Genomic DNA, 13,503 nt, shown 5'->3' with positions numbered 1-13,503 from the left:
TTCTATGCCAGGCTCATCCCAATGGGATTTGAAACCTTACATGTTTAAGAACTTTTTTTTAAAGGATATACATTATATTTATTTATATACACAAGTCTCATATTATGACCCTCTCCCCCCTTGCGATCCCTTACCTATGGCGTCTTTTCTCCCTCGGAATCCTTCCTTCCCCGTCATGATCCTGCATTCCTCTTATTTCCCCTCAGACCCCATCATTGCAACTCCTCTTTTCTATCCCTTCTCCAGTGGGTAATGGAAAGCTACAATGGCTGCCAAGAAGCTGGGACAGGATTGCATACAGTCATTGCACAGGGGGTCTCGTGAGACTTTCTACACAACTTGGAAAAGGGCGTTTCCCAACTCTTCCCTATCTGATGCTTCTCCTGTGAAACTGAGCATGACTGTAAGTGCAATACCTTCCAGTTCAGCATCCACGTAGCTGCAGGACTAAATCCCTCCAGGGACCCAGTACTGACGAGAAGCACATAGTGTGCTACTGTAAGAAATGCAATGGCCAGATTCTGGTGTCAGTTACAGCAGCATGTGTTTGGAGTCACTCTATCAACTCCAATGGGCTTACACCAACGTAAAGTAGAAACAGAGTATTTTTTTCCTCTGAAATATGCAGTATGTGGGAGATCAATCTGAGTCCCTAGCATCTCACTTGTTTCATACAGTGTCTGTCAAGCCTGAAGAATTGTGACTTGAAAATATGGAAGGTGGAGAGAGCGCTAACTAGACAGGATGGGTCTAGTTTAAAGTACTGTATACAATAACTTTAGGTACCAATAGTAATTAATTGCTTGTGGCTCACCCACCTGCTTGGCTGATTCCGTGACTAGGGATTTGTAATTTTTTTTCCAAGAAGATGATTATGTGCACACAAAATTTTAGTGTTTCAAACAAACAGATGTTCTGTGAAGGCTTAAATGAGGCAGGTTTATCTGCAGTGGGATCCAGTGCTGTGTCTCTGGTTTTTATAAAATACTGGCAATTATTGTTTTTACTTTTGCTTTTGGCAAAGCCTTCTGTTTTTTCCAGAGATTGATTCTGAAGACTGGAGAAGGACTATATTCTGTCCTGAGTATCTACTGCCAAGTGAGGCTTCAATATTAGTGAGTCTTACCTCCAAGTGGGGCATACAAGCTTGAGAAGGGCTCTTTCCTACTGCCAGAGAATTAAATTCTAGCTGGTTTCATTCCAATCAAGGAGGCCAGCAGCAATGCTGCTGCATGAGCAGAACATTTTTTAAAAGAATGTCAAGTATCAAGAGGTAGCCATGTTAGTCTGGATCTATAAAAAGCAACGAAGAGTCCTGTGGCACCTTACAGACTAACAGATGTATTGGCGCATAAGCTTTCGTGAGTGAATACCCATGCATGTGTCTGACAAAGTGGGTATTCACCCACAACAGCTTATGCTCCAATACATCTGTTAGTCTATAAAGTACCACAGGATTCTTTGTTGCTTTAAAAAGAGTGAGAAATCTCTCCACCCAGACAGCGAGCAACTGAATTCACGTTAATGAACATTCAGGAACCAGTATGAAAGACTTAAGGGTCACACAGTATCAGGCAGAAATATACGAGCTGAATTGTCACCTCTTGGTTACCACAAAGAATTAACTGACCCATGCTCTGGGCGTAGCGGAAGTGATGAGGAAAGTGGAACACACAGGAAGTGGCTTTGCACTTACCAGAACTTGCTGCATTTCACAGAAAACCAGAAGGGAAGCCAGCTCTATATCTTCACTGTAACCATTTTTGAGAGGTACCGACCTAAAACCTGGGGAGAGGGAACACAGAGGTAATTAAAGTAAAGGAGGAAGGGATGCTTGCAGTTGGGGGCAAGCATGCATGGCACTGGGTAGATCCTTCCACTCTGCTCCATTCCTTGGAGCAGGCAGATCTTTGAAGTTTACAAGGAAGCAGCAGACAGAGATGGGATGATGAAGTTTTCCCACAGCCTTGCAAATCAAACCAGGTCTGGAGAAATCAGAAGTTAACTCAAGGGATGCCCACCTTTGGATCAGCTAAAAAGGCAAAGGTAGAAGTCAGGATAGCAGAAAAATCTTAAGTGATCTCTCCAGAACTCATTCTGGGCACACAATCACATTAATGAAATGAAGACTGTGGCAAAATTAATTAAAATCACAGTAATCATTCCATAATCAAATCATTAGAAGGTAGGCACAAACACTGCACCGCTGACACTGTTACCTCTCCAAAATAAACCTATAACTGGGTGTTGGGCAGGGTGGAGATCATAGATCCTTTTTTTGGCATTTGCTCTCTCCTAATCCGGAGGGTCAGATTTAAATCCATCAATCTCAAACTAGTGGGACCAAGAATGCAGGAGCTGACTTTACTTCCCACTGTGAAGCTGATCATATTGCAGTAATAGGTAATTCCATACTCACTTTCTCATTGCTGATACAACTCTTTCTTCTTGCAGAAAGAATGAAAAACAATTTGGTGGTGGGTGATTCATTTAAAAGATTATTTCCAACACGCCTGACATCCTAGTTCAGAGGGAGGGTGTGGTATTTTCAGTTCAAAGTAGCTATTTCCCAAGGGCCCAGCAGAATGGGCCCTTTACTACTTAAGTTTTGAGGGCAAATGTGCAGTACTAGCAGTTCTAAAGACCATGTTTCTTGCTTAACACTTTATGACACCCTATTGATCTTTACCTGATTTGATTCCTTTGATGGGGAAAGTGGCATGTGCTAAGAAGTTGGGGTCACTGAACATATCCTCCTCATAAACAACGAAGCGCAGAAACGCTAGGTTAGGATCATAAATTTCAAACTTCACTTGCTCTGGACAAGGTGCCCAAACTGGGTTAAGGCCATTGTCATCTGGAATGAAAAGAAAACTTTTGTGCTATGATGCAATCACTTCCCTTCATGCACATTTAAGTGTATATCCAAGGGCACATGCTGGGATTATACATGAAGTCTGAAATTCCTTATTCCACCTGTTTTTATATGCCCACTCAAGAAGTTCTTGGGGGGAGAAAAAAATCTATTAAAAAAAATCTAAATTTAAATACATTTCTTCATATTTAATATATTTATATAAACAAACTTCTCTGGACATCTATTTTTAAAAGGTGAATTGCTTGCCACGCATTAATGAAAAACAAGGCCCAGGTCTGAGTTTAAAAACTAGCGTGAAACATACCAAGTAGACAGATGTGCAACTATCCAGTTTGCATACTCATTGGTGGAGTTTTGTGGGGTCATCTGCATGTGTGCTGGAGGCCGAAAATCTGGCTCTCAAGGTTGATCACCAGTACAAAATATAAAGGTCAAAATACTCTTCTCTGGGGAACACTGTTCAGCTCTCTACTGAACAGTCTGCACTCATTCCACTCCCAAAATTTTGCACAGCCTCCTCTGTCACAGAGAAACAACAGTGCATCTAGAAATGCCAAAATCAGGCAATAAAATAGACAGCCAATCAGATGGCTTAAAGTAAAAAAAACAAACAAAAAAAACCATGGAGTAGGACCCTCACATTTAAAATTCGTACTCCTGTTTGGCTTTTAGTGTAACTTTGTCCCACATTTAGTAAATGAACCTCATTTGCAAACACAGCTCCATGAGATCACTGGGGCTATTTCCTTGACTGTTGGGCTCTGTATCAAGTGGACAGTACTTTGCATGCTCCATTGCTGTATTACCACCCTTCTTGTCCAAGATCTCTCCAAAGAAATTATCTAATCTTTGAACTCAAACCTAAATATAATAGCTCAGGACTTTAGAATCTTTCTGCTTGGAGGGCACCTTCAGAAATTGACTAGCATCTTCAGAGAGACAAGTTGGGTGAGGTAATATCTTTTATTGGACCAACTTCTGTTGGTGAAAGAAACAAGCTTTCAAGCTACACAGAGCTCTCAACATTGCATACAGCATCTTCAGAGACACTTTCAAGTTACCAATCAATTTAAAAATATGAAAATTACACACACAGCCAGAAACTTAACAGAAATGCACCTTAATATGAACCGAACACAGTTTAACACTTGCATGTTTTTCTGCCTGAATTTGACACATAGTGAAGGTTCTAAAATTAATTGGTTCTGAGGCAAGCATTAGGGTATTATTACATAAATCATCGGTTAAGAGCAATAAAGTCACCTTCTTCTTCTGGTATACGATGTTTGTAATTTATAGATAATGAAAATATTATTTCATGGAAGTCACGGATTCCATGACTTTCAGAGACCTCCATGACATTTTCCGCTTCAGCCCAGGGTTGTCAACCCCTCCCCCCGCCCATTATTTTTAGTAAAAGTCAGACATGTCACAAGCTTCTGTGAATTTTTGTTTATAACTTGCAGCCTGTCCCTGACTTTTACTAAAAATAACCGTGACAAAATTTTAACCGTGGTTATAGATAGCATGCATGATGAATGTCCTCTACCAATTTTATTTAGTGCACTGCAAGTATAACTCCACTCCCACCCAGAAGGTTGTGCAGATACTCACTCACAACAGTCGTCTTGACCTTGCTATTATCACATTCGGCCCCACAAATTTCCACCTCTACAAATGGACAGGCAATGCTTCTGCCAGGTTTAGGCAGATGGCGAGCACCTAAAACCTATAAAGGGACAACAGGTTATACCAACATTTGAAAAAAAATTGGCATGCAATTTATGTACTGCTACTGGTCTACAGAACTATTAAACAGTGCCACTGAAAAAGATAACTATTTAACTATCAAATAGTCCTCAAGACAGAATGCATATATGCACTCTCTCTCCAGTACAGATAGGTAGGTAGATGTGTTTAGAAATATATATATTTACAAAGGCACACGTATCACTTTCCAATATAAAATCCTGTTTTCAGTTGCTTACAACTTTGCCTAACACCAAGCTTAAATCATTCAAGCTAAAATTTTCCATGCTGAATATTTGCCTCAGGCTGATAGGGAGGAATGGCTTGTTTGTTTATTTTTAATTTTCAGCTAAAATGATTCAGCCATTTCCAAAATGAGACTAGGGAAAAATAGGATGTTTTGTCCATGTGAAAAAAAGCAACAAACCTCTTCTAACCATTTCATTAAGAAGCTCTAGCAACTCCGCTCTGGAGCAGGGACTTGAAATTTGGCAAGGGGTTTTCCGCTGTCAGGGAGGTACCCATTGACATCCTTGTGCCAATATGGCCAAGTTATAAGCCTCCGACAAAAATAACACGTTCAGAACAGACTCGTTAGAATTAAGCAGCTAAATTCTCCAGTAATTCTGTCTGTACTGGGCATGCTCCATCCCCTCACAGCTCTTATGTGCCAGCTAGACTGCATGTGCCTTCCTTACAGAGCGAGCGAAGGGTTGCGGGGAGGCTGAGCAGGACTTTGTTTACAATTGCTTTTCCCAGCTGCTAAGGGGCCACTGTGACACCAGACACAGAAACTGAAAGCAGGGAGGCTGTACCTCCTGTGCTCTCAATACTCTCCTGCAGGCATCATGGTGTAGAAGGTGCCTGAGAAAGATGCAGAGGAGTGAAAAATGGATAAGACGAAAGGGAGTGCAGAGGATGGACGATGTTCTGGGAATGAATCAGGGTTCTGTAGCAAAGGAGGTGGCTGTCAGTAGCTCTTCTGCCTCATTTATTACTGTCATTGGAAGAAATGAGGTGGGGGATTGCAGGAAGAGAAAGGATGCAGTGTCATGGTTAAGGAAATGGAGTGCCACCCTAGGTAACTGGATTCTATACATGTCTGTGCCACTGAGTGATTCTAAGCAAGTGGCCAACTGTTGGTCACTAATCGGGTGTTCATTTTCTGCATGCTAAACATGAGATACTTGGGGTTTGATTTGCAAACGTGCTGAGTGCTCATGACTGCAACTGAATTTGACTGGAGCTGTGCTCTGGGAATATGAAGTGCTATAAAAATTCTAAATATTCTGAAAAATCAGGCCCCAGTTGTCTCAAAATTGACGCCCAATTCAGTGGACCCTTTTGACAATTCTGGCCTTAATCTATCTGTGCCTCAGTTCCTCTACCTAATTTCACTGGGGAGTTGAGATGATTCATTCCTTCGTGTTTGTGGAGCACTCAGATACTATGGTGAGAGCACCTCAGAAACACCCATAAAGACATTAATTCTGTATTCAGAATAAGGTTTGTACGGTATGTGGTAATAAGACCTGGGGCCACATACTGAATGAGGAGGGGAAAATGAATATTGAATAACTACCCATTCACTGAATGAGGTGAGAGTCTATAGAAAAAATAGTATGTGACTATATAATTAAAGACTGTACCACAATGTATACACAAGGGGCGTGAATCAGAGTTGCACAGGCAAACATAATTCTGGCATTTCCTGATTTGTGTGTGCTTGTCTTTGCAATCTGAACATCTTTCAAGGTAGATTTTTTTTTGGATGCAATATATAGATACACACACAACCTCTCTTTCTTTCTTATCTTTCTTTCTCTCTTGCTTATATGCGTTCAAGAGTCTGAATCAAATTTTCAGCCCAATTTTAAGTGGGACTCCATTTTTGCAAGCACAAATTGCAGGTGTAATCTGGCATGAGCAATTATTTGTCACCATAGTTCTGGTTACTTGCACACGCTGGTAAATGCACTTGTAAATCAATGACAAACATCTAAGTGACCTAATTCATGAGGATAAATAATTATGGGTGCAAAAATGTGTCTGCAAAAGTGGAGGACTAGCTCTGAAAATCCAGCTCTGTACACCACACTTTCACAAAACATACAGAAGATGCCTCACTTCAACTGCCACATTTCCACTCTCAGGATGACGAGATAATAATGAGGTTCTATACTCTTTTAGCACTTAAATACTTTTTTAAAATGTATTTGTTCTTTTGCTTTACTTTTATAGCCCGTGTCATCATCCAAACTGCAGTGAGAAGTGGTTACAGTGTGTCTGTTCCTTACCATCATTTCTCATAAAACATATGCTATTTTGGAAGACATCTCTCTTACTGAATAGCAGCTGAGAACACAAACAAGTTCAATTTACAGATGGTGCCAGAACTCACTGTAGTGTAATCTTCAAACAATAAACTCTTTTTCTTAATGAAAAATGAGATTCTGAAAGGATGAATTGTACAAAAATAGCTGCATTTTCCCCTATCGTGTTAAAGCTAACTTTTTTTCTGGCTTAGTTTCTTTTTTTCCATTATAAAAACCTATCTCTGTCAAATTGGAAACCTGCTGAACTAATAAATCTGTTGCGAACCAGTCTCTAATCAGATCTTTCTAATGAGAACTAAGGTGGAGTTCAATGTAAGTTCATTTGATTTGATTTTTAATAGTTACCATATACATTCCATTTTTTTCTGTTCTATATTAATTGACGTGACAAAGAGAAACTTATTTCATTTCAGGGAAAGTGGCAGAATTAGTTTTATTCCTAAAACACTGACATTTAAATAAAGTATGTTTTGTCAATTTGTCACAGCTCTTGCTCTCAAAATAATAGCTTTATTTGTAGTCAGTCATATAGACCTTTACTACTTGTAAGAATATATTTATAAAAGAAAAGATTTACCCTCACTGTCAAAAGCGTCTGCAATTTCCTCTTTGATTCGCTTGGCATTGGATCATAGTCCTCATTTCGCATGCTTTCTGGCTGCAGAATATATCCAGTCCGTCCATTAAGTGAAAACAAAGCATGGTTTATTTGCATGTATTTATCTAGGGAGAGAATGAAACAGCCATGACAGTAGAGTTCCTCATTTTATTAAATCCAAAAGGATGACAGAATATCAGTTTGATGGCTCCTTAGTGCCATTCTCACTAGTTGCCTGGTCCACTGATTAGAAATCTGAAAGAGAGGCTTGCATTCACACTGAACTTCGTATCAAAGCCAAGAGAAAATTCTGTTAAGCCAGAAATGTTGTGAATTTCCAATTGAAAACACATTTTGCCTTGCCAATGAATTGGTCAAAATATCAATTCAGTAACAAATACAAGCTGATACCTAGAGCTGCGCAGAGGGAAGAAGCTACTTTCAGAAAACATCTTGGAAGTTTTGAAAGGAACAAAAATGGAACATTTCAAAATTCCCCATGAAAGAAAATTCTGGAATTTTTTTCCAGGTCAATCAAAACATTTCGTTTTGACAAAATTGAAATGTTTTGTTTAGATTCTGACCTTTTAAAAGAATAGTTTTATGATCATACAAAATTAATAAACAAAATGAAAGTGATCTCAAAATGAAAAATCTATACAATTCATATCCAAAATGTTGAAACAGGAAATGAAATTTTTGTGCACCTCACACAATTGTATGGAGTGTGTCAATTTTAATGGCACTGTGTATTCTGACACCAAAGTTTCTCCAACCAGCTCTTCTAGTATCTCTTGATCATTAAATGGCGGGGCTGCCCAGAGGGGCAAGTGGGGCAATTTGTCCCAGGCACTGGGCCCCGCAGGGGCCCCCACAAGACTGTAGTATTTTATAGTATTGCAAGTTTTTTTTATGGAAGGGGCCCTGGAAATTGCTTTGCCCCAGGCCCCCTGAATCCTCTGGGCAGCCCTGTTAAATGGAGTTACTCAGTTAATACAACCCAGTACATTGTGAGGTAAGAGGGCCTGGTCCTCAGCTGCTGTTAATCAGTGTCACTATCAAAATCAGTGGAGTGATGCTGATTTACACCAGCTGATGTTGTGGCCGTACATGCTGGTCCAACACCCGTCAAAGTTAAGAGAAAGACTCAACTATTTCAAAGGAGTTGGATCATGTCCCACAAGTGAACTCTGCAGGGTGTATGGATATGAATTTTCTGGAATCTGCCCTAGTAGCCAATCCACAGAGTCACAAGCAAACAACTAATATAGTTTCAATCCTCTCAAGCACTCGCATTCCTTCTTCCATCTATTTTCCCTCTTTAGTAAGATACCAACCACAATGACCAGGGTGGTGGAGAGACTAGAGGGGGAACTTGTTAATGGTCAGTTGAAAGAATGAAAAACAATTAAAGCTCCTCTTTATGAGAATATTACCTGGAGTCTGGAAATTAAGAGACACCATCTGGGCACCACAAAACCAGAGACGAAATGGGTCATAATTAGATGAATCAACTCTCTGTCCTTTAGGGTAGACCCGCGTCAGTCCCTTTTGGTTGTATTTCAACAGCTCACCAGGCTTCTGCCTGACAACACTTTCAGCCTTGTTTTCCACAAAAGAACGGACTTCTCTGAAATTAGGATTTTCTACACAGGGGGTGGGGGAGAAGAAAAGGGCAAAAAAAAGGAGAAAGAAACCACCATTTATTCTCCATTTCCACTGAAGCCTTGTTTTACCTCATCCTTTAACACAATAATTGACTTCTTGTTCATGCAAACACCACAAATTGGCTGAACATCAAGTTTGAAAATTAAAATAACCTGTCTGCCTGACAAGACCTCTAATTGCTCATTGTGGTGGGATTGGATGAAGGCTACAGTTCTCATCCCGTCACTGCTAATAATGCTCCTTTGAGCACTGCAGCACATATTTAAATAAGGCTTCCTTTCCTGTGTGTAAGTGGAGGAATGGAGGGCAAGCTATGGTTAACAATGCTTCAAACAATGACTGCAATTATAATGTCTATCTACATTGATGGCTTACTGCAAGCATTCACAAAGAATCTTAAGCAGGAAGGGGATATTTGTTGGGTACTCCATGGATTTGGTTGCAATAGCAAAAAGCCAGCAAGTAATCAATTTCAGGGCTTGTCTACATCAGAAAGTTGCAGCGCTGGTGAGGGAGTTACAGCGCTGCAACTTAGGAGGTGTACACATCTGCAGGGCACCACCAGCGCTGCAACTCCCTGTTTGCAGCGCTGGCCGTACTCCCGTTTTGTCTCGGGTGTAGAGGATCCAGCGCTGGTGATCCAGCGCTGGTAATCCAATGTAGACACTTACCAGCGCTTTTCTTGACCTCCGTGGAAGGAGGAAGTCTCTGGTAATCAAGCTGGTCTCCTTTCCCGGTTTGCTCTCTCGTTCCCGGAACCCCGAGCAAGCAGGTCTCCTTCCCTGCGGTTTGCTGGGTGACTCCGGGAACGCGAGAGCAAACCGCGGCGAAGCTGGTCTCCTTTCCCGGTTTGCTCTCTCGTTCCCGGAACCCCGAGCAAGCAGGTCTCCTTCCCTGCGGTTTGCTGGGTGGCTCCGGGAACGCGAGAGCAAACCGCGGCGAAGCTGGTCTCCTTTCCCGGTTTGCTCTCGTTGCCGGAACCCCGAGCAAGCAGGTCTCCTTCCCTGCGGTTTGCTGGGTGACTCCGGGAACGCGAGAGCAAACCGCGGCGAAGCTGGTCTCCTTTCCCGGTTTGCTCTCTCGTTCCCGGAACCCCGAGCAAGCAGGTCTCCTTCCCTGCGGTTTGCTGGGTGGCTCCGGGAACGCGAGAGCAAACCGCGGCGAAGCTGGTCTCCTTTCCCGGTTTGCTCTCTCGTTCCCGGAACCCCGAGCAAGCAAGTCTCCTTCCCTGCGGTTTGCAGGGTGGTTCCGGGAACGCGAGAGCAAACCGCGGCGAAGCTGGTCTCCTTTCCCGGTTTGCTCTCTCGTTCCCGGAACCCCGAGCAAGCAGGTCTCCTTCCCTGCGGTTTGCTGGGTGGCTCCGGGAACGCGAGAGCAAACCGCGGCGAAGCTGGTCTCCTTTCCCGGTTTGCTCTCGCGTTCCCGGAACCCCCCTTGAAGCCGCCCAACAGCGCTGCAGTGTGGCCACATCTAACACCACTTGCAGCGCTGGTTGCTGTAAGTGTGGCCACTCTGCAGCGCTGGCCCTATACAGCTGTACTAATACAGCTGTAACAACCAGCGCTGCAAAATTTTAGATGTAGACATGGCCTCAGTGTCAATCCAGGAATTTTTACTGATATTGCACCACATTCTCATTTACATTAAGATATCTTCATGTCACTCCAGTAGCTTCAAGGGGTCTTATTGTAAGTGACAATCAGACTGCTAGAGCAGAATATTACATAATGTAGAGCAAATCTATTTTAGCGTTGTTTTTTTCATAAATCACGAAAGAATTCATCTCATCTCTTAAAACAAAAGAAGCCAAGTGCACATTGATTTCTGGTGAGCTTCATAGTGTTATATTGGAAGAATGGCTTGGATAGACCAGATGGAAATTTGTCGCAGCTCCAAAGTATATCTTCTCCTACATCTTCCATCATAAAGGACAATGTCACTTCCTCAACCCATCAACAGACAGCATAGCTTCCCACCCTTTGTCACTATCATTTTATTAACTTCAGAAATGCAGCACTATGGAAAAGGAAAACCTGAATGAATCATTTCCAAGTTGTCCTTGTCTCCTCAGATTTTTTCCTCTTTCTGTATGGTCTCTTCTCTCTCTCGTTTCAGTAATTTGTTCCTCATTTAGTCCCAGACTTGAGCCTCGACAGGTTGAGATGTACGCTCAGAACAATTCTGATAACTCACTAGATTTTACCTGACATTTTATCATTTGAGCACTGTAATGCTCTCTCCAGTGTGCAATTCCAATTTGCCACTGAAAATCCTGCCTGTATAAGCTCTCTCAGCTCTCCCAGTGCAGAAAGGAGGTATTTTATTTTCAATTCTAAAATTTCAAATAAATGTTTCTTTGAACAGGATCAGCATGCAAGCAGGCAAGGTGAAATTTATTAATAAAAATAAATCACCTAAATTGTCCTTGGATTTGCTTGTAGGTTTGCAGTAGATTACCAAATCGGATAATTCGATGGCAATTAATTGATTCTTTTCCCAATACTTCCTCATATGCTCCTGTTTAAGATTTAAAAAATATTTTTAGATTGCACTTATGAAGAACATGATGGCACAATAAACTAGGACATATTCTAAAGAAAGGATGATTATGTTAAAACACTCCCAGCTCCCTGATATCATATTTAACACTTCACAAACATACTTGGATGTGACATATATTTAGGGCTTCTGTTTTTCAGGGTTTATTAGTATAATTTTGGGGGTTCATTTTTAGCAATTTGCGTTTTATGTAGGTTTCCAATAACTGGGTTTTTTTGGGTCTCTTGCTTTTATACCATAATGAGTAATGGATATAACATAATACAGTATATATTGTAAACAAGTAATCTCTTTGTAATGTTCCCTAAGGCGCTTTAACGTAGTGCAATTTCAAACAGAACTACATAAAAACACACTAGGGAGCCTTTAGTGCACACCAGCAGGGTCTACATGGACCAATTAATGCACAACATGCTATTGTGCTTTAGGAATCACACCCCTGTAGTCCACATTACTGCTCTGTATGGACAGGCCCTTAGAGGAAAATAACTATTTACAGTGTTTATCCAATATTTACTGAATAAAAATACCCATTTCAATAAAAATTTGGTTCCTAAGTATCTAAATTACTTTTCAAAATGAGACTTAGACATTGCAAAGTTGAGTGCAGCAACTGCTCAACACCTTTAAAAAACTGGGCCTAAGCACGTTCCTGAATTGGAAGAGTATAAAGAAGCCTGGCAGTTAAATTACTGTTTTTATGTACATCCACATAAATCTAGCTAAATTCTTGACTCAACACCGCATATAAATGCACAGACAAAAAAATGCAAAGCATAATGAAGTTCCTCTTCACTTATTTATGATCTCAATCAAGATTAAGTATCTCTTGTGACTCCAAGACTGAATTCCAGCTGCCTCCAAATGCAAAGTGCGCTGCTCCAGCAGTTCACTTTTTGCAAAGCAAGCCAGCGTTTCCAGGTATGAAAAAATAATTTGCGATCAAACAGGCATCATTATTGAAAAGTCCATAATCTACTGGAACATGAGATGGTTTAAATCTTGGTCTTGTGGGAGCTGAATGAGGATACCTGCAACCCATTCAAATGGGAGTTGGGAAGCCAGGCTACTCCTCACTTTGGCAGGCAGCAGCTAATCATGGCCATTGCTGGTGGAGATTAGAAGCCACTGAAGTCAATGAGAGCCCTGCATCAAGTGAAGGTAGAATTTAGCAGGAGGTGGTCAAAATTACATAAAAGATACAAGAAGTGATTGCAGAATAGGAAGTATAAATGGAATCACATAGTGAACAGTTACTAGCTTCAGTACAAAAGGCTACAAAGCAGTAGGAAATAGGAAATCTCCAAAAGAAATTCTCACAACAGCAGGAGGAGGGAGGAAAACAGGAGCTGCAGAAAGACGTTTTTCCAGAAGCAGTCACCAGATCAGAGACTGTGTGCTGTGGTCTAAGAAAAGCAAAGAATTTAGTATTATGAACTGACAAAGCCTTTGAGATGCACAGATATAAGCTATTCACCACAGTGTAACATCCTAATAGACATACAACTTTCACTTGAAAGCAAAGTTTTCACGAGCGACAGAGTGTTTCCAGGTGCTGTAAACTCATTCTTAAAAGTATGCTTTTAAAGATAGCTAACCAGGAACAAATACCAACAAAAACAGACCATTCCTAAGACACGGTTAGTGCTGATATAAAACAGGGATGAGAAAGTGGATAAAGCTCTGAGTTGAGAAGCTGAAGTGGAGGGAAATCT

At 41.2% G+C, this 13,503-nt stretch overlaps 1 protein-coding gene across 1 annotated transcript in view; it reads right to left on the bottom strand.

Moving 5' to 3' along the window:
* The window catches only part of PLCG2 (phospholipase C gamma 2), a 93,181-nt gene that overhangs the window by 7,764 nt on the left and 71,914 nt on the right, over positions 1-13,503 (bottom strand). The window contains exons 26-31 of the mRNA XM_030581310.1: positions 11,644-11,746; positions 8,998-9,207; positions 7,541-7,686; positions 4,493-4,607; positions 2,690-2,857; positions 1,697-1,785 (exon numbers count right to left, since the gene is read on the bottom strand). Of these exons, the coding sequence (XP_030437170.1) occupies positions 1,697-1,785; positions 2,690-2,857; positions 4,493-4,607; positions 7,541-7,686; positions 8,998-9,207; positions 11,644-11,746 (831 nt within the window). The remainder of the gene's footprint in view (positions 1-1,696; positions 1,786-2,689; positions 2,858-4,492; positions 4,608-7,540; positions 7,687-8,997; positions 9,208-11,643; positions 11,747-13,503) is intronic.

The sequence above is a fragment of the Gopherus evgoodei genome, chromosome 12 (genome assembly GCF_007399415.2).
Source record: "Gopherus evgoodei ecotype Sinaloan lineage chromosome 12, rGopEvg1_v1.p, whole genome shotgun sequence".
Classification (NCBI taxonomy): Eukaryota; Metazoa; Chordata; order Testudines; family Testudinidae; genus Gopherus; species Gopherus evgoodei.
Note: the sequence above shows the minus strand (reverse complement) of the source record. Positions and strands in the feature narration are given on the sequence as shown.